Genomic DNA, 26,097 nt, shown 5'->3' on the forward strand with positions numbered 1-26,097 from the left:
TTCATGAAGTTTGAATGATAGGAGATAAGGTACTCAAAGAAAGTAAATCCATGAGGGTGGGTCATAAGCTGTGCCTGCATAGCTCAATTGGTAGAGCACTTGCCCGTGAAAGTAAAATGTCCCAATTTCAAGTGTCAGACCAGCACATAGTTTATTTATCCTTCCACAATTTCTCCCTCTTTCCTGATGAGGCAACAGTTTGTTGCGAAAGCTTCATGTGTATGTTTATGTGTCTATCGACCCGCCAGCACTTTCGTTCAGTAAGTCATTAAAAAAAAAAAAAAAAAAAAAAAAAAAAAAAAAAAAAAAAAAAAAAAAAAAAAAAAAAAAAATATATATATATATATATATATATATATATATATATATATATATATATATATATAAAAAACAAAGATGAGGTGACTTACCGAACAAAAGCGCTGGCAGGTCGATAGACACACAAACAAACACAAACATACACACAAAATTCAAGCTTTCGCAACAAACTGTTGCCTCATCAGGAAAGAGGGAAGGAGAGGGGAAGACTTCCTTTCGTCTTCCCCTCTCCTTCCCTCTTTCCTGATGAGGCAACAGTTTGTTGCGAAAGCTTGAATTTTGTGTGTATGTTTGTGTTTGTTTGTGTGTCTATCGACCTGCCAGCGCTTTTGTTCGGTAAGTCACCTCATCTTTGTTTTTATATATAATTTTTCCCACATGGAATGTTTCCTTCCATTATATATATATATATATATATATATATATATATATATATATGTTAGTGGTACCTTCAACATAACTAAATGAAGATTTACATGAAATCGATGTCAATTATCATGCTCTAAAGTTTATATTATTTACTGACAAGACAATGACTCTAGGCACCTTTCCCTCAATTTTAAACATGCGAAGCATGCTCAAATAAGACTTGGGAGGATCACAAATGTAACAAAAGCAAACTAATATGTCTAAAACGCCACAGTAATGATGTAGTTCTTGCCTTTCAGATGCATTAGCCAGCATTACAATACACTGTAGCAAAATGCAAGAAATGAAGCACATTAACATTAGAACCAAGCAGAGTAAACATCACAGAGGGTCTGAGGAGGCTTCAGTGTGTCTCTTATCATTCTGTTTCATTAAGAACTATTAAGGGATAGTTTCTCACTAGTTATATTCATATTCAACAGTGTGACAGTCTTTTCCAATCAATGAAGTCTACTTGAATCAACTCTTGCCATTTTTAAAGAGATTTCAGTTATGTGGAGAATCCATAGAAGCTTTCCCCGTGCAGGACGATAAACGTGATGACAAATAGCTAAGCAAAACAAAGAAAATTAAATATATGAAAGTCACATCAGACCCTGTTCAAATATTGACTTACAAAGTGCTGGAGGCAAGATTCGTGTCTTCATGTTTTAACTGTCCGTCAAGAGCTAAGCCCCACTTGTCCTTGTTATTGGCTAGGAGGGGCGTCAGCACAAACACTTTGCTCAAGGTGAACCCTGGTCCGATGGGACAGCCCTCTCTAGGCACACAGAATACAACCCATGATAAAACAATATATTTCAATCTCGGTGGGGCAGTCATGGGCATGTCAATGGGTGCAAAGAAAATAAATTTCCCCGCCTGTCATTTACAGCATAAACTGAAACAGCCAACGGACATGTCTTGTGGCTTACAGTTTATATTTCAAAGTCTTCAAATACAACTCAGTATTTTCCCAGTCCACTAGAAACAAAAATAAACAACTAATGAATAAATTCAACTCAAGAGCACCCATAAGTCATGCCCTTTCCTGCCACATCAAACTCACATGGTGGATGAGGCGAGGTTCGTGCCCTCATGCTTCAACTGTCCATCCAGCGCCAGACCACGTTTATCTTTGTTGTTGGCCAGTAATGGCTTCACCAAGAACACTTTCGACAGGGTGAAGCCTGGCCCCACCACGCATGCTCTGTAACGTCAACAAGGTCAGACCACTGTCCCCATTGAACAGATTCCAGTAACAACCATTTAGAGCATAACAGAGGGGAAAAAATACATGCTTACCAATATAAAAAAAGTGTTTAATACAATTAATGTACAGCATATCCTTAAGTGAGGTGTTCAGAAAATAAGAACCACTTTTTATCAGTTACATTTCATTTGAACAATTTACTCAAAAGTGAGCAGAACTGCAGAAGCAAAGGAGAGTAACCTAAGAAGTAAATTTTATCACCAGATATTCAAATTTTATTTTCCAGCTTAACAAGATTATGAAATTTTGTGTATAATTTGTTTTCTCACTCCATCTGAGAAACAGCTGATGAATAAATCCTACAAATAAAGTAATAAATAGATCGAAGGCTTTCCTACCACACCAAACTTTGTTTCTCTACGTTTTAGTGTTCATCATGGGGATTAGGTACAGTATTAATCGATGACAAACAACTTGTCTCTCCAGCAAGAAGACATCAGATTTCTTCCCTAAATAAGACTTTACCACCAGGAAGTAACTGTTTCAGAAGCAAGCAAATTTAGAAACTTTATATTTAAAAAAGAAAGAACCATCGCACCCCAATATATATAAACACACACAGTCTAGTTCCTGCACACTCCACCAGAATCCATTATCTCTGTCCGCACCTGTACACTACTCTTCCTTTTCCTTTTCCTTTTCCTTCCCTTTCCCCTTCCCCTTCCCCTTCCACTCTTACCATTTTTAAAGAGATTTCAGTTATGTGGAGAATCCACAGAAGCTTTCCCCATGCAGAACGATAAATGTGATGACAAATACACTATGTGACCAAAAGTATCCGGACATCCCCAAAATATGTTTTTAATGTTAGGTGCATTGTGCTGTCACCTACTGCCAGGTACTCCATACCAGCAACCTCAGTAGTCATTAGACATCATGAGAGAACAGAATGGGGTGTTCCGCAGAGCTCAAGGACTTTGAACATGGTCAGGTGATTGCGTGTCACTTGTATCATATGTCTGTATGCGAAATTTCCACACTCCTAAACATTCCTAGGTCCACTGTTTCTGATGTGAAAGTGAAGTGGAAATGTGAAAGTGAAGTGGAAATGTGAAAGTGAAGTGGAAATGTGAAAGTGAAGTGGAAATGTGAAGGGGGACACACACAGCACAAAAGCATACAGGCTGACCTTATCTGTTGACTGACAGACTGCCGACAGTAGAAGAGCGTTGTAATGTGTAATAGGCAGACATCTATTCAGACCATCAGACAGGAATTAAAAACTGCATCATGATCCACTGCAAGTACTCTGACAGTTAGGCAGGAGATGTGAAAACTTGGATTTCATGGTCGAGCGGCTGCTCATAAGCCACACAGCACACCGGTAAATGCCAAACGATGCCTCGCTTGGTGTAAGGAGTGTAAACATTCGACAACTGAACAATGGAAAAACATTGTGTGGAGCGACGAATCACGCTACACGATGTGGCAATCCGATGGCAGTGTGCGGGTATGGTAAATGCATGGTGAACGTCATCTCCCAGTGTGTGTAGTGCCAACAGTGGAATTCGGAGGGGTAGTGTTATGGCGTGGTCATGTTTATCATGGAGGAGGCTTGCACCCATTGTTATTTCACGTGCCACTATCAGAGAACAGGCCTACATTGATGTTTTAAGCATCTTCTTGCTTTCCACTGTCGAAGAGCAATTCGGGGATGGCAATTGCATCTTTCAACATGAATGAGCACCTGTTCATAATGCATGGCCTGTGGCGGAGCGGTTAAACGGCAATAACATCCTTGTAATGGACTGGCCTGCATAGAATCCTGACCTGAATCCTATAGAACACCTTTGGGATGTTTTGGAATGCCAACTTCGTGCCAGGCCCCACTGACAGACATCAATACCTCTCCTCAATGCAGCACTCCGTGAAGAATGGGCTGCCATTTCCCAAGAAATCTTCCAGCACCTGATTGAATGTATGTCTGCAAGAGTGGAAGCTGTCATCAAGGCTAAGGATGGACCAACACCATATTTAATTCCAGCATTACCAAAGGAGGGCGGCACAAACTTAAACGTCATTTTTAGCTATGTATCTGGATACTTCCAATCACATAATGTAGCTAAGCAAAACAAAGAAAATTAAATATATGGAAGTCATAAATGAAAAACACCAATTTGCTTTTGTTCTACAATATTAATTTTATTGCTAACCGGTTTTCGGCTTACAAGGCCATCTTCAGACATTCAGTAAATGTCTGAAGATGGCCCTGTAAGCTGAAAACCGGTTAGCAATAAAAGTAATATTGTAGACCAAAAGCAAACTGGTGTTTTTCATTTATTATTATAATGTTGTTCTACCAAGAACCGACGGAAGATTCTGTTAATATGATATGGAAGTCACATCAGACCCTGTTCAAATATTGACTTAAAAAGTGCTGGAGGCAAGATTGCTGCTTACATCCCATGCGATGCATTCCTGGCCTGAGGTGCAGGAGTTGGCGGTCGTGTGTGCGTGTGCTTGCTCTCTCTCTCTCTCTCTCTCTCTCTCTCTCGTGTCTCTGTCTGCAACTTGACATGTCTCATTCAATGTAAATAGCGATAAGTCTTCTCCTACACTGTTGATATTCCTATCTAGTGTTTCAATTCTTTGATTTTTTTTCTGAACGGCATTCTTCCACCCTCCAACCCTGTGATTTTTTTTTCCTTTGTTGCTCTAGTCTATAGCAATCCTCTTCTCAGGGTCCAATTCTTTCTCTACTTTATTGTTGATGCTGCACCTAATGCCTCAGATTCTTTCCTCTGAAATTATAACCACATTTATTCTTATTGATCCCACTTAATCCCTCATCCTGGCATACTTAAGACTTTTGTTTTCCACACCTGCCCGTGCCACATGAACTTTTGATCCTTGACCTAACCCCCCCCCCCCCCTCCTCTCTTGGATTACCGGTCATCGTTCCTTTTCACCCATGTTTCTGCACGTTTTTAACGTATTTGTGCACAGTTTTACATGGTTTCCCACAATTTCATGTATTTTTGCATATTTGTATGTATTTTTACATATTTGTGCATATTTTTTGCGTATCTGCGTGTGTTTCTGCACGTCTTTATGTATTATTATGCACCTACATGCATCTTTTCACTTAGCCAGATCCTCTCACAATCAGAAACACCTATTTTGCCCATTTCTGCATCATTTCGATTTTTCTTTACACCATTCCTGCTACAATGGACCCATGCTCCATCTTTCTGCACCAATTCAGAAAAGTATCCCTTTCCCTAGCTGAAACGCAGTCCCACATCCTGTTTCTCAAATGCTGCCTAAACCACGAAAACCACCCCCCCCCCCCCCCCCAAATAACCTAACTATAAAGATTCCTTTCTCTGGATCCCACCCCTACTTTCACAATGCAACTTTTCAGATGCCACAATCCCTGGTCATCACAAACCTGGTACTGCAAAAAACACATCTCCATGGCACAGGCATCCCACAACCACCTCTGCTCCCTCCACAAGATACTACATTCTGCAATCCTCACTCCATATGTCGCATCTCCAAAATTGAATCCCTTGTTCTCCAGCAGCCCGAGGGGTATTCCAGACACCACCTCCATAAATTATCCAATTTGCTGACAGCCTACTACCATCTCAGGGCACACTATCTGACGTCGATTGTACCCACAGTGTTCCTCCTCGTCCACCCCTCATAGCAGCTAAACCCTACCTCACTGACCTTTTCAACTTGCCACATCCCCCAAACTCCCTACCAACTCCCCACCAAATCCAGACATAAAACATACCCATAACACTGTTGTTAACCTTCCCACCAACACCCTCAACTCCACAGATGTTTCAGTACTATCCAAAGGCCTCAACTTTAGTCCTACACCAAAATTTAACCGTGATGGACTTGTCAAAAACCTACTCTCCTCCTCCCAGTTCCTGCAATGAAAGCACTTCTTTGCCACCAATCCCTCCAACCAAAAATCACTGTAATTCCAACATTGAACCCTGCCTCTTCCAATTCGTACCACCATCCAACCGTGATAACCCCCCCCCCCCCCCCCCTCCCATAACCACCTGCTGGACACCTTCCAGGAATTCCTTATCTCCAACTTAGTCTCACCATCCTTCCCAAGGTCCCTTCCTCTAAACACCAACATTTCAGTAGAAGAAAAAACAGTCAAGTACAATCTCAAAAAAAATCATGACCACCTCACCCTATCTGCAGACAAGGATTCCACCAATGTTGTTGTTAATCAATGTGATAACCTGGCAGAAGGCCTTCGCCAATTATCTGACTCTTCCAGCAACAAACTTTGCCAGAGTGATCTCATCCCAGAAGTCCAACACAAACTCCAATTCCTGTGTAAAACCACAGGCCCTCCCCTTAAACCATTTCCCCCCTCACTCCTATGACACCATGCACATCCACCTTCTACATGCTCCCCAAAAACCACAAACCCAACAATCATGGACTACCCATTGTGGCTCGCTATTGCGCCCACTGAAAGAATTTCGGCTCTCACTGACCAATACCTCCTCCCAATTGCCCGTAATCTAGCCTCCACATTAAAGACCCAACCAATTCCTTCATAAACTCCCCACCAACCCCACCCATTTACTTCCTTGGCCTCTAATTGTCAGTGCTGATGCCACCGCCTCATACAACATCCCTCATGCCCATGGTATTACCGCTGTTGAACACTACCTTTCCCATCGTCCTTCAGAATCCAGCCCCACTACCTAATTCCCCACACACTTTACTAACTTTATCCTAACTCACAACTAGTACTTATTTGAAGGGAGGGAAGTATGGGCACCTGCATGGCACCCACCGTCACCAAACTCTTTGTGCACTATCTCCAGGAGACCTTCCTAGCCAAACCCTTAGTTTCGTTCAGGTTCATTGATGATATCTTCATGATGTCACCCTATCTTTCTTCCTTCATAACCTGAAGACGTTCTCTCCCACCTGCTTCACATTCTCCTCCTCAATCAAGTTTGCCACCTTCCTAGATGTTGACCACCTCCTCTCTGATGGCTCCACCCACATCTCTACCAACCTTAAACCTACCAACCACAAACAGTACCTGCATTTTAACAGCTATCATCCCTTCCACACAAAAAAATCCCTCCCATATAGCTTGGCTACTTGGGGACAGTGTACCTACAGCGACAACTACCTTGTTCAGTGTACTGAAGGCCTCACCAAGGCCTTCACTGACAGGCACTATCCCCCTAACGTAATTTGCAAAAAAATCTCCTGTGCCATTTCCCCTCACCCTCCACCCACCACATCCAAAAACTAGTGACAAATGAGTGCTCCTTCAACACCCAGTACCACACATACTAGAATAACTGAACCACATCCTTCACCAGGGCTTTGATTACCTATCATTGTGCCCTGAAATAAGGACATCCTACCCAAGATACTGTCCACCACTCCTAAAGTGTTGTTCTGTCACCCACCCAACCTCCACAACATCCTAGTCCATCCCTATACCATTCCCAATCCCAACCCCTTGCCACATGGATCATATCCCTGTGGAAGACGCAGGTGCAAAATCTGTCCAATCCACTCACCAAGCACTTCCTATTCAGTCCTGTCATAAGCTCATCCTACCCCGTCAGGGGCCAGGCCACCTGTGAAAGTAGCCATGTCATTTACAGCTCTGCTGCAATCACTGCACAGCTTTGTACACTGATATGACTACCAACCAGCTGTCCACCAGATGGATGGTCACCGCCAATCAGTGGCCAAGAGCAAAGTAGACCACTCTGTGGCACATATGCAACTGAACGAATATCCTCCATTTAAATGGCTGCTTCACTACCCGAGCCATCTGGATCCTTCCTCCACCACCAGCTTTTGTGAAGTGAGCAGATGGGAGTTATGCTTGCAACACATTCTCCACTCCTGTACTATCCCCACCTCAACCTATGGTACATACTGTCCCCACATTCTCCACCCATTAGTTTCCACCCCCTCTGTCCTATGATCTCTTCCTCATTCTCATTCTCATCTCCCACCCTGCTTATTTGCCACCCTCTGCCAATGCACCCACCTGGCTTTCCACACTCCTCTCCTTTTTTGCTCCTTTTTCCCCACCTCCCTGCCCCATAACCTCCTGATGCTGCACCTGTTGGCAGTCTAGTCTCTGCACAGTCCACCAGACAGTGTTTGTCTCTCTCTCCACCACTAAACTATTACCCTTTCACCCTCCCCCCCCCCCCCCTCCAGATTGCTATTTGCATCCCAAGTGATGCTGCATTCTGGCCCAAGGAGTTGGCAATCTTGTGTGCTTGAGTGGTGTGCATATGTGTGTGTCCCTCTTACTGATGCAGGTTGTGGTCAAAAGCTGTGAGTGAGTGTCTTAATTGTGTCTGTCTGCAACTTGACGTGTCTTCTTTACAGTAAGTAGCAATCTATCTTTTCCTACATTGCTGAACACACACAGTGTGTTTCACAATTGATGTTATACACTTCTAGAGGTTGTGGAGGGGACTTAGTGGAACAAGTTTTACACAGAAACCTATGTGCGGAAATGTCATCCAATGACACTACGGAGCATCAAAGTTATAGGTGCCAGCACCATTAAATGTATGTATGTACGTACAGGATTATTCCGTGATGTCACGAACTTTCTAGGACAATGGAGAGGGATAAATGTGTCAATCTGAGGTAAGAGTCCCTTTACAAGAAATGAACTACTCAAAAGTTATACACAAAAACTGTTCCAATACTTCTGACAGTGGAATACATGTAGTGGTAATGTTGCTAAGATTGTAGGATGGGCAACTTTCAGGTGTGGTAATATGGACCAACACAAGAAAAAAAATATCTAGTAAACATCGGGTCTAAAACGCATATCTTAAGAGTTATGAATACTTGTTCAACAGAGGAGATGTTTTCAAGCTAATGTTTACTGGATATTTTTACTTGTTTTGGTCCATATACTACAATCTTAGCAATAACAGTCCAAGTACATGTAATCCAATGTCAGAGGTATCTGAACAGTTTTTACTAGTAACTTTCTACTCTTTTGTTTCCAGTACAGGCACCCTTGCCTCAAACTGATACATTTATTCTTCTCAGTAATCCTAGAAAGTTTGTAACAATATCATCATGGAATCAACACTCGCATATGTACATTTACAGGTGCTGGCTCCTATAACTTTGAAGCTCTTTAGTATTGTCATTAGATGACATTTTCGGACATGGGTCCCTCTCTCTTTTTTTTTTTTTTTTTTTTTTTTTTTTTTTTTTTTTTTTTTTTTTTTTTTTTTTTTTTTTTTTTTTTTTTATGGGGTTTAAGGGCGCTCAACTACTGAGGTCATAAGCGCCTTGTCACCAGTCACAATTGTTAGAGCACATAGAATTTAGTAAAACTCAAGGGGGGGGGGGGGGGGGGGGCACCAGAAAGTTCTTACAAAGATGCAGATAAAATAAGTGAAAGAGTTAGATGTCTTTGGACAAGCCAGTCAAAGTAATGAAACGAAGAACACGAGCAGCTGCTCGAGCGTCATCAGCTAAAATATCCTGTAAAGTAGATGGCAGAGACAGGACAACATGAGATTGACTAAAACGGGGACACGACAATAAAACATGGTGCACTGTTATGCATGACCACAAGGGCACTGCGGGGCTGGGTCACCGGAGAGCAGGTAGCGGTGGCTAAACCGGCATTGTCCAATCCGCAACCTGGTCAGAAGGACATCTTCTCGCTGAGATGGTCGGGAGGAGGTTGTCCAAGCAGTTGGGAACGGTTATACTGCCCCGAGCTTGTTTCCTTGAAGTGATGAGCAAGTATCCCACCACAACGACACAAGCCTCTTACAAACAACCCCACTAACATCAGATGATGGGACACAATGGGAGGCTGGCCGAGGCAGGAGGACTGCAGCCTTGGCTGCAGCATCAGCAGCCTCATTCCCAGGCACTCCTACATGGCCGGGAACCCACAGAAAGCTGACAGGACAGCCATCATCAGCAAAAGAATGGAGGGACTGCTGGATCCGTTGCACCAAGGGATGGACCGGATATGGAGCTCCAAGGCTCTGAAGAGCACTGAGTGAATCAGAGCAGAGTACATACGATGAATGGCGGTGATGGCGGACATACTGAACAACCTAATGGAGAGCAAAAAGCTCGGCTGTAAAGCTGGAACACTGGTCGAGGAGCCGGTATTTAAAGGTGACGGCCCCAACGACAAAGGCACAGCCGACACCATCGTCAGTTTTGGAGCCATCAGTGCAAATAAAGGTGTGACTGGCAAGTCGCGCACGAAGTTCGACAAACCGTGAGCAATACACTGCAGCCGGAGTACCCTCCTTCGGGAGCGAGCTGAGGTCGAGATAAATATGAACCGGAGCCTGGAGCCAAGGTGGTGTCGGGCTCTCACCCTCTCTGAAGGTGGTAGGGAGGGCAAAATCCAATTGTCGAAGCAGGCGATGAAAGCGGACTCCAGGGGGCAGCAGGGCAGACACATACAACACATACTGACGGTCGAGAGCATCGGCAAAGAAGGACTGATAAGAGGGGTGGTCGGGCATTGACAACAGCCGGCAGGCATACCGACAAAGCAGTACGTCGCGCCGGTAGGTCGATGGTAATTCGGCAACTTCAGCATAAAGACTCTCGACGGGACTAGTGTAGAATGCTCCGGTTGCAAGACTTAACCCCCTGTGGTGGATGGAGTTGAGACGGCGTAAGAGGGATGGCCGAGCAGACGAGTAGACGAGGCTCCCATAATCCAGCTTTGACCGGACTATGGACCAATACAAGCGAAGCAGGACAGTGCGATCCGCTCCCCAAGATGAACCACTAAGAACTCTGAGGACATTAAGGGAACGCGTACAACGGGCAGCCAAATAAGAGACGTGCGGAGACCAACAAAGTTTCCTGTCCAGTGTGAGCCCTAGAAACTTAGTTGTTTCCACGAGAGGGAGAACAACGGGACCGAGATGTAAGGATGGCGGAAGGAATGCTTTATATCGTCAAAAGTTGATGCAAACTGTCTTCTCTTCAGAGAACCGGAAGCCATTTGCCACACTCCACGAGTATAGGCTGTCTAGACAACGCTGAAGGCAGCGCTCCAGGAGGCATGTTCTCTGGGCACTGCAGTAGATCGCAAAGTCATCGACAAAAAGAGAGCCTGAGACATTAGGAGGAATGCAATCCATAATTAGATTGATCGCTATGGCAAAAAGGGCTACGCTCAAGACGAAGCCCTGAGGCACTCCGTTCTCCTGGAGGAAGACGTCGGACAATACAGAACCCACACGTACCCTAAACTTTCGATCTGTTAAAAAGGAATCAATAAAAAGGGGCAGGCGACCGCGTAGACCCCACCGGTGCGTAGTGCGGAGGATACCTCCTCTCCAACAGGTATCATAAGCCTTCTCCAAATCGAAGAACACGGCTACCGTTTGGCGCTTTCGCAAAAAGTTGGTCATGATGAATGTCGACAAGGTCACAAGGTGGTCAACAGCGGAGTGGTGGCGACGAAAGCCGCATTGAACATTGGTAAGTAGCCGTCAAGATTCAAGAATCCAAACTAACCGAGCGTTAACCATGCGCTCCATCACCTTACAGACACAGCTTGTAGGAGAAATGGGGCGGTAACTAGAAGGAAGGTGTCTATCCTTCCCGGGTTTGGGTATAGGAACAACGACGGCATCACGCCAACGCATGGGGACTTGACCTTCGGTCCAGACGCGATTGTAGGTACGAAGAAGGAAGCTTTTGCCTGCCGGAGAAAGGTGTGCCAGCGTCTGCACGTGAATGGCATCTGGCCCCGGAGCAGAGGACCGGGACAGTGCAAGCGCACGTTCGAGTTCCCGCATAGTAAAGGGGGCATTATAATTTTCCAGATTCAGCGAGTGGAAGGAAGGTCGCTGAGCCTCTTCTGCCTCTTTCCTGGGAAGGAAGGCAAGGTGGTAATGGGCGGAGCTTGAAACTTCCGCGAAAAAGCGGCCGAAGGCGTTGGAGACAGCCACAGGATCAACAAGGACCTCATTACCTGAAGTCAGGCCAGGTACCGAGGAGTGGGCCTTAATGCCCGACAGCCGGCGCAGGCCACCCCAGACGACAGAAGAGGGAGTAAAACTGTTAAAAGAGCTGGTGAAAGAGGCCCAACAAGCTTTTTTGCTGTCTTTGATGACTCTACGGCATTGCGCTTCGAGTCTTTTGTATCCAATACAATTCGCCAACGTAGGATGGCGGCGAAAGGTGTGTAAAGCATGTCGTCGAGCACGGATAGCGTCTCTACAAGCCTCATTCCACCAGGGGACGGAAACGCGATGTGAAGAAGAGGTAGTATGAGGAATGGAACGTTCGGCAGCATTGATGATAACAGCCCTGAGGTATTCGACCTAACTGTCACAACTGAGAAAAATGTGGTCTGGAAAGATCGCCAGGAAGGAGTAAAGTCTCGAGTCCAGCTCGAAGGACGTGGGGATGGGGTGTGGTGCAGGAGACGAATGACACAGGGGAAGTAGTCGCTCGAATAGGTGTCAGAAAGGACATACCACTCGAACCGACGGGCAAGAGTGGTAGAACAGATCGAGAGGTCCAAGTGGGAGTAGGTATGAGTAGAGTCCGAGAGGAAAGTCGGGGCGCCGGTATTGAGGCAGACAAGATTGAGATGGTTGAAGACATCCGCCAAGAGGGAGCCTCTCTGACAGGATGCAGGAGAGCCCCAAAGGGGATGATGGGCATTGAAGTCGCCAAACAATAAAAACAGCGGAGGAAGCTGAACAATCAGATGCATCAAGTCAGCCTGACTAACTGCGGATGACGATGGAGTGTATACGGTACAAACAGAAAAAGTAAAGGCAGAAAGAGTAATACTGACAGCTATGGCTTGGAGTGGGGTGGTCAATGGGATGGGATGGTAATAGACATCGTCCCGAACGAGCAACATGACCCCACCATGAGCTGGGATACCGTCCACAGGGGTGAGGTCAGACTGCTCCGAGATATAGTGGGTAAAAGCAATACGGTCAGTTGGGCGCAACTTGGTTTCCTGGAGACCAAGGACGAGCGGACAGTGCAGGCGGAGCAGCAGTTGTAATTCCTCCCGATTAGATCGAATACCTCTTATTTTCCAATGTAACAAAGCCATCGCTAGTCAGAAAAAAGGGGGAATGAAACGGGGGAAGAGCTGGTCACCTCGACGGCCGCGGAGGGCCAGGTTGCGAGGGAACAATGCTACAACCGGCGGGAGGTGGATCCTGTTCCATCGAGTCGTCGCCAGCTGCGGCCGCTTTCCTGGGTTGCGTAGGAGGGGCAGCATCATTCATAGACGAGAGGCCAGCTGAGTGCCTGGCACCAGAGCGTCCCGGCGAAACTGATGACGGGCGGGAGCAGCGACTCACGGATGGAACGTCAGACGAAACGCGCCAGGGTGGAGAGGGGGATAAAGACTACTTCTTGGAGGCCTTCTTGGAAGTCTGTTGAGGCACGGGGATGGTTGGCTGGACCCGAAGAAGGTCCTCACATGCGGGGTCTGTTTTGGAACGCTGGACCTCGGAAGCCGGGATCCGGAATGTTTCCCCGATGGACGCCTGAGAAGAGGATCGCTTCTCAGGCGGCGGAGGGGAAGGAGGAGGAAGGGTGGCCCCTGGGGCAGAGGGGGCAGGGGCCACGAGGGAGGAGGATTTGGAAGGGAGGGATTTGGGAGGCGGAGGCATAGACCCCGGATGGGGTGAGGAGGTGGAGGGGGGACAGGATAGGGGTGAGGATACTGTGGAAGGAGTGGACACGACTGAGGCAAATGAAATTGTCAACGTCACGGGATGGAGGCGGTCATACTTCTTCCTGGCCTCAGAATAAGAGAGACGATCCAAAGTTTTTAATTCTTGAATCTTCTTCTCCATCTGATACGCGGGGCAGTCTAAAGATCTAGGCGAGTGGATGCCAGGACAATTGACGCACTGAGGTGGTGGGGTGCATGTATGTTCCTCACGAAGAGGACGTCCACAATCGCCACAAAGGGCTCAGCCTCACACCGTGAAGACATGTGCCCAAAGCGCAAACACCGAAAGGAGCGCATGGGAGGTCGCACGTCGCACCGGTAGCACATCACCTTTACCTTCTCCGGGAGAACGTCCCCCTCGAAGGTGAGGATAAAGGCCCCGGTGTCGATGCGACTGTCTTTGGGGCCGCGCTGGACTCGCCAGACGAAATGCACGCCTCGGCGCTCCAGGTTGGCCCCGAGCTCCTCATCAGATTGCAGCAGGAGGTCCCGATGAAAAATAACCCCCTGTGTCCTATTCAGGGCCAGATGCGGGACAATGGACACTGGGATGTCCCCTAGTCGGTCACACGCCTGAAGCGCCGCCGACTGTGTGGCGGGGGTGGTCTTTATAAGAACGGACCCCGAACGCATTTTACTGAGAGCCTCGATTTCCCCGAAGATGTACTCTATGTGCTGGACAAAGAACATGGGCTTGGAGGTGGCGAACGTCCCCCCCATCGGTCCGAGAACAGACTAAATAGCGGGGGAAGTACTTCGCCCCAAGCTGGCGGGCCTGTCCTTCCTCCCAGGGAGTGGACAAGTGGGAAAGGGCAGGAGAACCACAACCAGAGACAGTACCTTTCTTTTTAAAAGACTCGGCCGCAGATCAACCCGATACATGTTGACGTTTCAACTGCGAAACGTCCGCCCCGATACCACCCACTCCGACCAGGGGCTCTCCCCACGGACGCCACCCAGCCTCAGCAAGGGCCACCTGGCAGGATGACCGTTGCCGGGAGTCCTGATGCCCCAAGGAGACGGGCATCTACTCCTTGGCCGACGTGGGGAGGGTGCAGCTCAGGTATCAGCAGTACAATCCCTGTGTTGTCAGGGGGCTACAACCTAGAGGGTACATGGCGACCCCACCACAACGGGCTGGCTACCGTGCTGGATTTCGGGTGCCATGGAAAGTCCATCATGATCGTAGGCACAGATGGGGACGCACTATGGGCGTAACTTGTGCAACCCATCAGGCGTTTAGGCCCAATTTGAGGAATAGTGGGTGTGGTTACAACGCTGTTACAATGCTGAGTGCCAAGGTCTTAGTGCACTGAGGACCAGTGATACACCACGTAAGGCGTCCTTCCCCAAAAGGCTCGTACTTCTGTAGAATTTTGAAAAATGGAGGTCAAATCCCAGGGGGGGCCTACTACTAGGAGGCCAAAACGGTTGAAACACCTTTTAGTCGCCTCTTACGACAGGCAGGAATACCTCGGGCCTATTCTTACCCCGGACCCGCAGGGGGACATGTGTTCCTTGTAAGACTCAATCTATTAAATCCCTTCTAAGGCCTCAAAAAGTGCCTAATATTAATTCTGATAGGGTGTTTCACAACCTCCAGAAGACTGTAACGTGAATTTTGAAATACATTGAGTCTCCTATAAAGAACAAATTGGAGAGGTGTGTGGGTGTGTGTGTGTGTGTGTGTGTGTGTGTGTGTGTTTTCAATCTCGTTCATGAAGCTGTGAGGCACTCTGCATCTCTTCAGCTACACAGAGAGTGCTTATCTTCAATCCTTCCATTACAACTGAGACTTCCTTACCATAATCTAATATATAAAGGCTGTTGAAAACAAATTGAATTCCCCAGTATGTAAATGGGAGTTATTTTCTGAACACCTCTAGTGGAAGTAACTAATTGTTTTCAATTTAGTTAATACTAAGTGCAATTTAACTTACGTAACTAACAGATGATACATAAAAAATGGGAACATTTACAGAGTCACTTTCGAAGTTGAGCTAACTATGGTGATTGTTTTTTCATCAAACCTGGAACTTAAACATGTCGGTCACTTATAAGAAGATGAAATCATGCTTAATGTTTAGCAGCATTGAGTCACTCATTTCTATAAAGAGGTGATGTGTAAAACTATGATGCATTCTTTATGATAATGTAGACCTATAAATTTCAGGCGGAAAAATATTTAAAGCTGGCATAAAAAATATGTAGATGCATGCAACACTATCATAATTTTCAAAACTGCTAGTTCAAAGAGTGTGTGTGTGTGTGTGTGTGTGTGTGTGTGTGTGTGTGTGTGTGTTTACTGTTTCTCCTATCTAACTGTTACACACATTTGAACTGTATTTCTTATTACAAAACACTTAAGTGTTGAGTAAGGTGATAAATAATACTCAAAATTAACTGTAATTAAAGCATTATTTCCACCTTAAATGCCGGCACTTAGAATCAGATTCAGCATTCTGGAATTCTGAAAAAGAAATTATCTTTTATTTAAAAAAGTATTTTGTTTTAGCAAAAATAATTAGTCAATGTGTCCTCCGACTGCAGAGAAATGTCTCTCCATTGTAAACATTTGTTTATCACTGCAGAAATGCTAAATATTACATTCTACATCTTCACCTAACAGTACTATTAAGCGTAAACAAACTGTAATCACTTACTCGCTTTCTGCTTCTGCTACAGTGCATTTGTACTGTGCCGTTGAAAATAGACAGATATCTGCAAACTGCCTCACTGCAAAACAGAGACATCACTCATTTTAAAATTATGTTACTAAAATTTAAGGCCTGTGCAGGAGTATTAAAGAGGAATTTAAAATACAAGGAATTAAGCATAAAAATAAGTTGTGCATTCCATTCAAAATATTCAGTTAGTCATTTCCAAACCAAAAATGACAACAAGCAGTAAATGTTGCCAGAAGTCTAACTTTTGACACCAGAGATTTATCCTCTCAAAACACTATGTAATTCATCGCAAAAATATTCAATTCTTGATGTTGTGAGTTAATGGGCGAGTTGTGACGCCCTGAAAATATTCCAAGTTCGGATTTGGCGTGGCTGCACGGGCCACTCGGCAAGCTGGGGCTCGTCAGCAACCACTTGGTACCAAAAATTTGCCGGAGCAAGAAGGATAGGCCAGCATATTGTCCAGGCCGACCGCGAGGCTGGGAATTCCATGTTGATGCTGTGTCGAGGTCTGTGCTTTGTGTCAATGAAGGGGATTTGTATGCCAGGAGTGCCAAAGATGGCAGACTTTGGAAAACCATAATGGCAGACATTTCATTTCACAGTTCATGTAAAAATTAATAATAGCAAGAGGAATCATGATATCTAAAAAAGAAACATGTATGTTACCATTATTAGCACGACGATTCTGATGGTATAATCAGATTTTAAATACCTTTATTCGTTTAAAGTTTACTATCTGACTGTAAATTAAAAAGTAACACCCAGACAGAAGTTCCCAAAATCTAAACAGTTCATCCGATTTTGTTGGTCGGCATGTCTTTAGAAAGCTACTAGTGTAAACCTGAATTGCTATGAATTACAGGCATGTAACTTTAATAGTACACGAGTTATTGGTGGTCAAAGTGGCCGATTACTATTGATTGCGTCAGGCCATAAGTACTCCACAGTTACATAAAAAAACAGTAGCAGGATGCTTATAAATATGTTTATTCGTCTATGCCTTTGTTTATATCTGATATATACTATTCATGAAGAAATTGGTCAAATATTTACTGTGTTTTAGAAAGCACAGACACATTAGGCTACTGGCCTACTTTTGTTACTATTCCTTTGATATATGTTTATTTATTTGTTTATGCATTTAATAATGTGTGTTAGAGCGTGTTTATGGCCCAGCCATAGGAATATTTATTTAATTTCAAGCTATTTAAATGTAAATCCAGTATTTTGTATGTGTTTCAGTATGTTTAAGAGAGTGCATTGGCTTGGAGACATGGTGGGAGAACTCTGGCCAATCACAGCGCTCGTCACTATGGTAGGCGACTACTGAAGTCAATGGAAAGACTGTATGGAAGTGGGGAGGAGCATCAGGTCACAGAGGACATGAGAGGGGTACTGGACGGGAAGGTGCGATGGACGGTCACAGGAAATACTTGGAGTGTTGAGCAGTTTGCACATACTCGCGGGAGATAGATATATTTCGTAGTGCCAACTTGTGCACTTTTGAGATTTCTGTGGCTTCTGCAGTGAAGACGTAGAATGCATTTAGGAGTGAATATCTTGCGAGCTATGTTGTTGCTCATAACTAATTACGTGAAGTAGGAATCTATTGTTTCCCTGTTACTCAACTTATATTTTATTTAATTCTTGGGCCATCAACACAATTGGTGTTTTGCAGTAATAAATGACATTCTTAAAGGTACTGCTGCTATCATACTCATCATTTAAAGTTATTTCAACTCTGAGTCTGAGTGCATATAGTTGAGGACCACCACTTTTTTTTTCCCAAGCCTGCAAAGTATACCGTGTTTCGTGTCAATTCACAAGCATACATCACTGAATGTTCAGCACATACCATTGAATAATCCTCTTGTCTTTAAGAAAAGAAAAAAAAATTGGAAGAGCACTACATCCCACTGCAAGAAAAATTGTGGGCAACAATAAGTCTGTATGAGCCAGAAAGCTTTAAAATTGTGAATATGTATTACATGACATGACTGATGCAACATTCTGAACTCTCTTATGATCTCTTCCTGCAACTTCTTTTTTATTTCAGATATTCCCCCTTAGCTTTCTACCCTTGTTTCTTAAATTACTCTCATTAGTAATATGTCTTCTATTTCTATCCATAAATTCCTCTGTGCAGTCCACAAAATGATCTTTGCACTGGTTGCCACTTCTTCATCTTAGGTCATATTTATTCTGTCACTTATCTGATGCAGTGAAACACTGTCATGAAGTAGGCTAGATGCTGTATATCAATACCGACCAGACAGTTTTAGATGTTAGAGAAACATGAAAAAGTCCTGTAAGCCCCACACTGGCTATTAACTGATCATCATAAGTTACCTAACACCCAAACCTCTTTTGACATACAATGTTTGGTACCAATCTGAGTGTCTGATATCTGGAGGTTTGTGTGTAACTAAAATGTGGGCAGACTTTAAAGAAGTGTAGCACACTGATAATGACTATCTGACACCCCACTCTGTCATCAGGTTCTACGTATCAGATGTACCAGGCCCAAACTACCTCCAAATTCACTGGTTAACAATGTAAGTTAAGACAATAGCTCTTAACAATATTAGTAATAACCATTTCATTAGTGTCACCTTTACCTATCACAAAACACTTTGTTATCCAGCTGGATGTAATGTGTGATTAAGTGACAAAAGTCGTTGGATAGCTGGATACAAATACACTGATAGAGGTAGTATCATGTACAAAAGGTATGAAAGGACAGAGCATTCACAGAGCTGTCCCTTCAACACAGGCAATTCATATGAAATGGTTTCCAATGTGATTATGGTTTCACGGTGGCAATTAACAGACTATGAACACAGAATGGTAGTTGGAGCTAGACACATGGGACATTCCATTTCGGAAATCATTAAGGAATTCAATATTCTGAGATTCATAATGTCAAGAGCATGCCAAGAATATCACATTTCAGGTATTGCCTCTCGCCACGGGCAATGTAGTGGCCATATCTGTTTCGAAAGTGCAGCAAAATTTGGTTTTAATGAACTATAGCAGCAGACAGCCAACATGAGTGCTTTTGATAACAGCACAGTAATGACCTGCAGTGGCTCTCGCAGGGGCAGAGGCAAAGGCAGAGGCAGAGGGATGTTTTCCTCAGCCACTAATAAGAAAACCACGTGATTCCAGTGCTAGGTGTCTTGATTAGGTGTCTTGATTCTGACCTCCATTGCAGTGGTGTTAAAAGAAGGGGTGAACTGTGAGTAAGAGGGGGGTGGGTATGACAACCTTCTGGTCATGCAACGTGTACACAATGACGTTGACAGAATTGTGGTGGAATGTGGTACCAACGTGACACCATCATTAACTTATTTACATCTCACATGAACTTCTGAGTTATAGCCTTTTTTTCGCATGTATCAACATCTTACTGCTTGAGGTGTCGCAAAGCAGGGTGTCATACTTTTGAACCATTACAGAGAATGTTGTAGGCATCTTCAAGCCAAATTTAGCAGTGTGTATTGTTTTAGTTTTCATGTGTCCTCACTGAGTCTCTCTTTAACTTACTTGCTACCTGAAGTAGAGATTTTCTGTTTTATTTTTCTCACACCTTATTTCTTATTCTTGTTGTTGTTGTTGTTGTTGTTGTTGTTTGGCAGCACTGTCTGATTTTTTCCTATCAAGAAAAATACTCATTTTGGCGAACGGAGGTATGCAATGACACCACTTCCTTCAACCGCTATTTGAAAACACTTTTGTGCATTATGACAATAATAATAATAATAATAATAAACAATGAAAAGGTACTGTCTCACAAGATGATGTATGACTATGAGGAGATTATGGTTTAACGTCCCATCAATAACAAGGTCATTAGAACTGCTGCTTAATCTTAGATTGCACAAGGATGGGAAACGAAGTTGGGCATGTCCTTCTCAAAGCAAGCATCCTAACAGAATAATGAAGATGATCCAGACATGTTTCCTTATACTGCTGAATAAGTAAGGAATAGTTCAGTTGTTCAATAGGCAACTGCAGTTCACAATTTTTATTTTTATACTTTGATTGAACTACAGAATATCTGATTTTGATAGTTTAAACCAATCTGATATTTCTGAACCAATACAACATAAGTGGTGCACTTAAAAATACAAGAGAAAAAACAACAACAACAAAAACCATGTACATTACCTGAAACCTTTATTTTCTTGACTGTTCTATTTGAGTTGTTGGCTATATGAACGTTCACAGCTATGTTTTCTCCATGATGATATAACTGAAAGAAAAGGCAAGACACAACAAATAAATCAGTAATTATAGGCAGCAAAGAATAATTACACACACACACTGTGCAAATATTAGCATAAATAACACACAACATCAGATAAATAGCAAATTGCTGACTAATGATTTTGTATATTTTAAATCAACTTCTGTCAAACTTTTCCCTGTTGAGAACATGTTGCATCATACCTTCTCCAGAAGCTGTGGACATGTGTGACCATGCCAGCATGCCTTTCACAAAATGATGTAAGTGTGTTTACTTGTGCACTGCCTAGTTCCTGTGGAAACAAGTGATGTTTTAACAAGTACTGTCATATTTCTGATGCAATCTAACATTTTCCAGTTGTTCAGATAGAATATCGACAAGCATTTGCTTTTGCTGTCTTGTGTTGATGTTACAACTTCAATTTTTTCAATATCGACATGATGAGAAGGATCATTGTCCTCTTTTTCACAGGACAACACAATTTTGCTAAGAAAATGACATTTCGTTGTGGCTTGTCCCATTGGGTAAAACAGGTGCACGCAAAAGGTTCCCCATTCGGATCTCCAGGTGGAAACTATTCAGAAGAATGTCATCAGGAAAAATAAAACTGGCATTTTATGGGTCAGGGATGGAACATTTGATCCCTTAATGAGGCAGGTAGATCAGAAAATTTAAAATGGGAAATGGATTGGTTGAAATTAGATGTAGTGGGAATTAGCGAAGTTCAGTGGCAGGAGGAAAAGGACTTCTGATCAGGTGAGTATATGTTTATAGATCAACATAAATATATTAAATCAAATTGGGTCAATGCAGGAGTAAGTCTAGGAAATAGGAACGCAGGCAAGCTACTATGAACAGCACAGTGAACACATTGTCACAGTCAAGACAGACATGAAGTCAACATCCACAACAACAGTACAAGTTTATATACCAACTAGCTCTACAGATGAAGAGATTAAAGAAATGTACGATAAGATAAAAGAAATTATTCAGATAGCTAACAGAGACAAAAATTTGATTGCGATAGAGGATTGGTATTTGATAGCAGCAAAAGGAAGAAAAGAAAAAAAATAGTAGGTGAATATGGACTGGAAGAAATGAACAAAAGAGTAAGCCGGCTGGTAGGATTTTGCACAGAGCAAATTTAATCATTGCTAACAACTATTTTAAGAATGATGAAACAAGGCTGTACATGTGGAAGACACAGGGACACACCAGAAGTTTTCAGATCGATTATCTGATGATGAGGCAGATTTTGGAACCAGATTGCAAACTGTAAGCTATTCCCAGGAGCAGATGTGGGCTCTGAGCACAATTTTCTGGATGTGAACTGTAGATTAAAACTGAAGAAATTACAAAATTGTAGAAATAAAGGAGATAGGGCCCAGGTAAGTTTAAAGGACTCAAGATTGTGTGAGTTACAGAGGGAGCATTAGGCAACAGTTGACAAGAATAAGGGAAAGGAGTAGAGTATCAGATGAATGGGTAGCTTTGATAGATGAAAACAGTGAAGACAGCTGAGGATCAAATAGGTAAAAAGACAAGGTCTAGCAGAAATTCTCAAATATCGCATGATATACCGAATTAATTGATGAAAATAAATTATAAAAATCCAGCATACGAAGCAGGCTTAGGGAATGCAAAGGTCTAAAAAAACTTACACTGACAGGAAGTGCAAAATTGCTAAGCAGGAATGGCTAGAGCACAAATTTAAGGATATAGAGGCAGGGGAAGGTAGATACCATCCACAGGAAAATTTACAGAGGCCTTTGGAAAAAGGAGAAGCTGTGGGAATATCATGGGCTCAAACGGAAAACCAATACTAAGCAAAGAACAGAAAGCGCAAAAGTGGAAGTGCAAAAGTGGAAGGCATATATAGAGGCATCACACAAAGAAAATGCACTTTAAGGCAACAATAGTTAAAAGGAAGTGGACACACACACACACACACACACACACACACACACACACACAGATGAGATGGGAGATATGACACTGCGAGAAGAATCTGACAGCACCAAAGGACCTAATTCGAAAAAAGGCTCCTGGAGTAGACAACATTCCCTCACAGCTACTGATACTGCTGGGAGACCTAGTCATAACAAAACTATTCCACCAGGTATACAAGATGTATGAAATAGGCGAAATACACTCCGGCTTCAAGGAGGACGTAATAATTCCAATTCCAAAGAAAGCAGGTGCTTTCATGTGTGAATATTACAGATCTATCAGTTTAATATGTCATGGATGCAAAATACTGACATAAGAAGAATGGAAAAACTGGTACAAGCTGATCTTGGGGGAAGATCAGTTTAGATGTCAGAGAAACTTAGAAACATGTTAGGCAATACTGCCTTTACAACTTCTCTGAGAAGATAGGTTACGGAAGGTAAACCAACATTTATAGCAATTGTATACTTGGAGAAAGTTTTTGACATAGTTGATTCGGATACTCTCTCTGAAATTTTGAAGGTAACGGGGAAAAAATACAGGGCGTGGAATGTCATTTATAACTTGTACAGAAACCAGACTGCAGTTATAAGAGCCTAAGGACATGAAAGGAAAACAGTAATTGAGAAGGATGAGAGACAGGGTTGTAGAAAATAGCTGATGTTATTCAATCTGTACATTCAGCAAGCTGTGGAAGACACGAAGTAGAAATTTGGAAAGAGAATTAAAGTTCTGGCAGAAGAGCTTTGTTGTCTTCCGATGACACTGTAATTCTGGTTGAAGCAGCAAAGGTGTTGGACGAGGAGATGAATGGACTGGATAGTGTCTGGAAAGGAGGATACAAGACGAACATCAACAAAATCAATACAATGTTAATGGACTGAAGTCCACCTAAATAAGGCAATGCTAAAAGAAGTGGGATTAGGATATGAGAACCTTGAAGTAGATGAATTTTGCTATTTTGGCAGTAAAGTAACTAATGATGACTGAAGTAGAGAGGATACAAAATGTAGACTGGCAATTGCAAGAGAAGTCGTTCCCACGAATGGATATTTGTTAACATTGGTTATACATTTAACTGTTTAGGTACCGGGTGATCAAAAAGTCAGTATAAATTTGAAAACTGAATAACTCATGGAATAAGGTAGATAGAGAGGTAAAAATTGACACACATGCTTGGAATGAAACGGGGTTTTATTAGAACCAAAAAAATACAAAAGTTCAATAAATGTCCAACAGATGGTGCTTCATCTGATCAGAATAGCAATAAATTGGTATAACAAAGTAAGACAAAGCAAAGATGATGATCTTTACAGGAAATGCTCAATATGTCCACCATCATTCCTCAACAATAGCTGTAGTCGAGGAATAATGTTGTGAACAGCACTGTAAAGCATGTCCGGAGTTATGGTGAGGCATTGGCATCGGATGTTGTCTTTCAGCGTCCCTAGAGATGTCGGTCGATCATGATACACTTACGACTTCAGGTAACCCCAAAGCCAATAACTGCACAGACTGAGGTCTGGGGACATGGGAGGCCAAGCATGACAATTGTCATGCACAGTCACTGATGTTTTGTTGTCCAGTGCCATCTGTTGGACATTTTTTTGAACTTTGTTGTTGTTGGTTCCCCCCCCCCCCCCCTCCAATAAAGCCCCATGTCATTCCAAGCATGTGTCTCAATTTTTACCTCTCTACCTACATTATTCCATAATTTATTCAGTTTTCAAATTTATACCGACTTTTTGATTACCCGGTATTTGTCTGGGATGTAGTCTAGTAGGAAAGTGAAACATGGACAATCAACAGTTTGTCCAAGAAGAAATAGAAGCTTTTAAAATGTGGTGCTATAGAAGAATGCTGACGACTGGTTGGTTAGCTAACATAACTAATACAGAGGTACTCATTAGAATTGAGTAGGAAAGAAATTTGTGGCACAATTTGACAAAAAGAGGGAATTGGTTTATAGGACACATTCTGAGACATCTAAGGATCACCAGTCTAGTAATAGAGGGTAGAGTGAGTGACTGTGTTTGTGTTTGTGTGTGTGTGTGTGTGTGTGTGTGTGTGTGTGTGTTTGGGAGAGGGGGGGGGGGGGGGGGGAGGGGGGTGAAAATTGTAGAGTGAGACCAAGATGCGAATGCGGTAAGCAGGTTGAAAAGAATGCAAGTTGTAGCAGTTATTCAGAGATGAAGAAGATAGCAAGGGACAGAGCACCATAGAGAGCTGCATCAAAGAATTCTTTGGACTGAAGACTGCAACAACAAAGGAGAAATAAATTCCAAAGAGTAATTGATTTTCCAATATCAATAACTGTGACGACCCTTCTACATAAACTCGAAGTACCAACTTATACTGTCACTCACTCATTTTTAGTGAGGCAAATATACGAGTGAAGTCTTCAACCATAAGCATCTCATCCTATCATTCCACCAAAGGAAATCAATTACATGAGCAGCTTGTTTTAAAATTGTGTCTTGTTACCATATACAGTACAGCAATCATGACGATATAAAAGTGATCTCTCACAAATTTAGTAAACCTGGTTCTCCATTAGCTGGCCAGGAGAAAGGTAAGTGTGACTGTGGGCAAAACGTCCATTTTATGCATCTTTTGAGGGCTAATTTCAAGGATGTTGTGACTTTACACCCAAACAACTTTTATGTTAACTAAAGATAGTTGCGGAACGTTATGAATTTACATTGTTGACAATTCGCAGGCAATGTTTGTCAAACAACGCATAGGATCTTTCTGGGGAACATAGTAAGGAATGAGGTTTTCCGATGTACGTAATTTTTTAGTTGGTGGAAGCTGCTGGACTGGACGTCTGCATTGGGTTCCCAGTGGTAAAACTTGTAAGTTGAGGTACTGAGCCACATAGTGTGGAGTGTGGCTGCACTGATATGAGATCCTACCAGTGGGAAGAAGGCAATGTCAGTACAGTCTCCCGCAACTTCTCTAGTCTCGTCCTTTCTCCCATGTCTCTTCCCTTGTCACAGAAGCTACAGACATCACATCACATCACATCACATCACATCGACACTAATTTCATTGGCTGTAACAAAATTGTTTAACAATTTATAATAATAAAAGTGATTTTAAGTGCTTCAGTAATTAGGAACAGCAATTACCTCTTTGTCCAATGATGCTTCTAAGTGCAGTTTATTTGGGCTCATCATAAATTCTTTACTAACTTCTACAGATGGCTGTTCACCCTGTTTGCTTGGTGCGTACATAATCTTCCGAATGGCGAGCCGTACTGAATTCCTGCCCAACAAAAAACACACACTTTGTTAACAGCAAATCTTAATGATTCACATACTCCTGTTACTACTTTCAGTATCTGGAGTTATTATTATTATTAATAATATTATTATTAATATTTCCTCTTTCTCTCTCCCAAACTTAACACCAAGTAATTTCAACTGGAACATACAGGATACTCACTTCTGGGTGGCATGCCTTGCATATGAGAGAGGGTAGTACTACTGATATTTGTCTGAAT

At 43.0% G+C, this 26,097-nt stretch overlaps 1 protein-coding gene across 3 annotated transcripts in view; it reads right to left on the reverse strand.

Annotated features, from left to right (window-relative positions):
• Window positions 1-26,097, reverse strand: part of LOC124616545 (beta-arrestin-1) — a 493,320-nt gene that overhangs the window by 13,543 nt on the left and 453,680 nt on the right. For 2 of the 3 annotated variants that reach the window (XM_047144881.1, XM_047144874.1), the window contains 4 exons: window positions 25,724-25,859; window positions 20,564-20,648; window positions 16,367-16,439; window positions 1,364-1,507 (listed from right to left, as the gene is read on the reverse strand). In XM_047144881.1, the coding sequence (XP_047000837.1) occupies window positions 1,364-1,507; window positions 16,367-16,439; window positions 20,564-20,648; window positions 25,724-25,859 (438 nt within the window). Of the gene's footprint in view, window positions 1-1,363; window positions 1,508-1,795; window positions 1,937-16,366; window positions 16,440-20,563; window positions 20,649-25,723; window positions 25,860-26,097 lie in introns of all 3 variants that reach the window. The other variant, XM_047144866.1, reaches the window with a different exon arrangement.

The sequence above is a fragment of the Schistocerca americana genome, chromosome 1 (assembly GCF_021461395.2).
Source record: "Schistocerca americana isolate TAMUIC-IGC-003095 chromosome 1, iqSchAmer2.1, whole genome shotgun sequence".
In the NCBI taxonomy this organism is placed as follows: domain Eukaryota; kingdom Metazoa; phylum Arthropoda; class Insecta; order Orthoptera; family Acrididae; genus Schistocerca; species Schistocerca americana.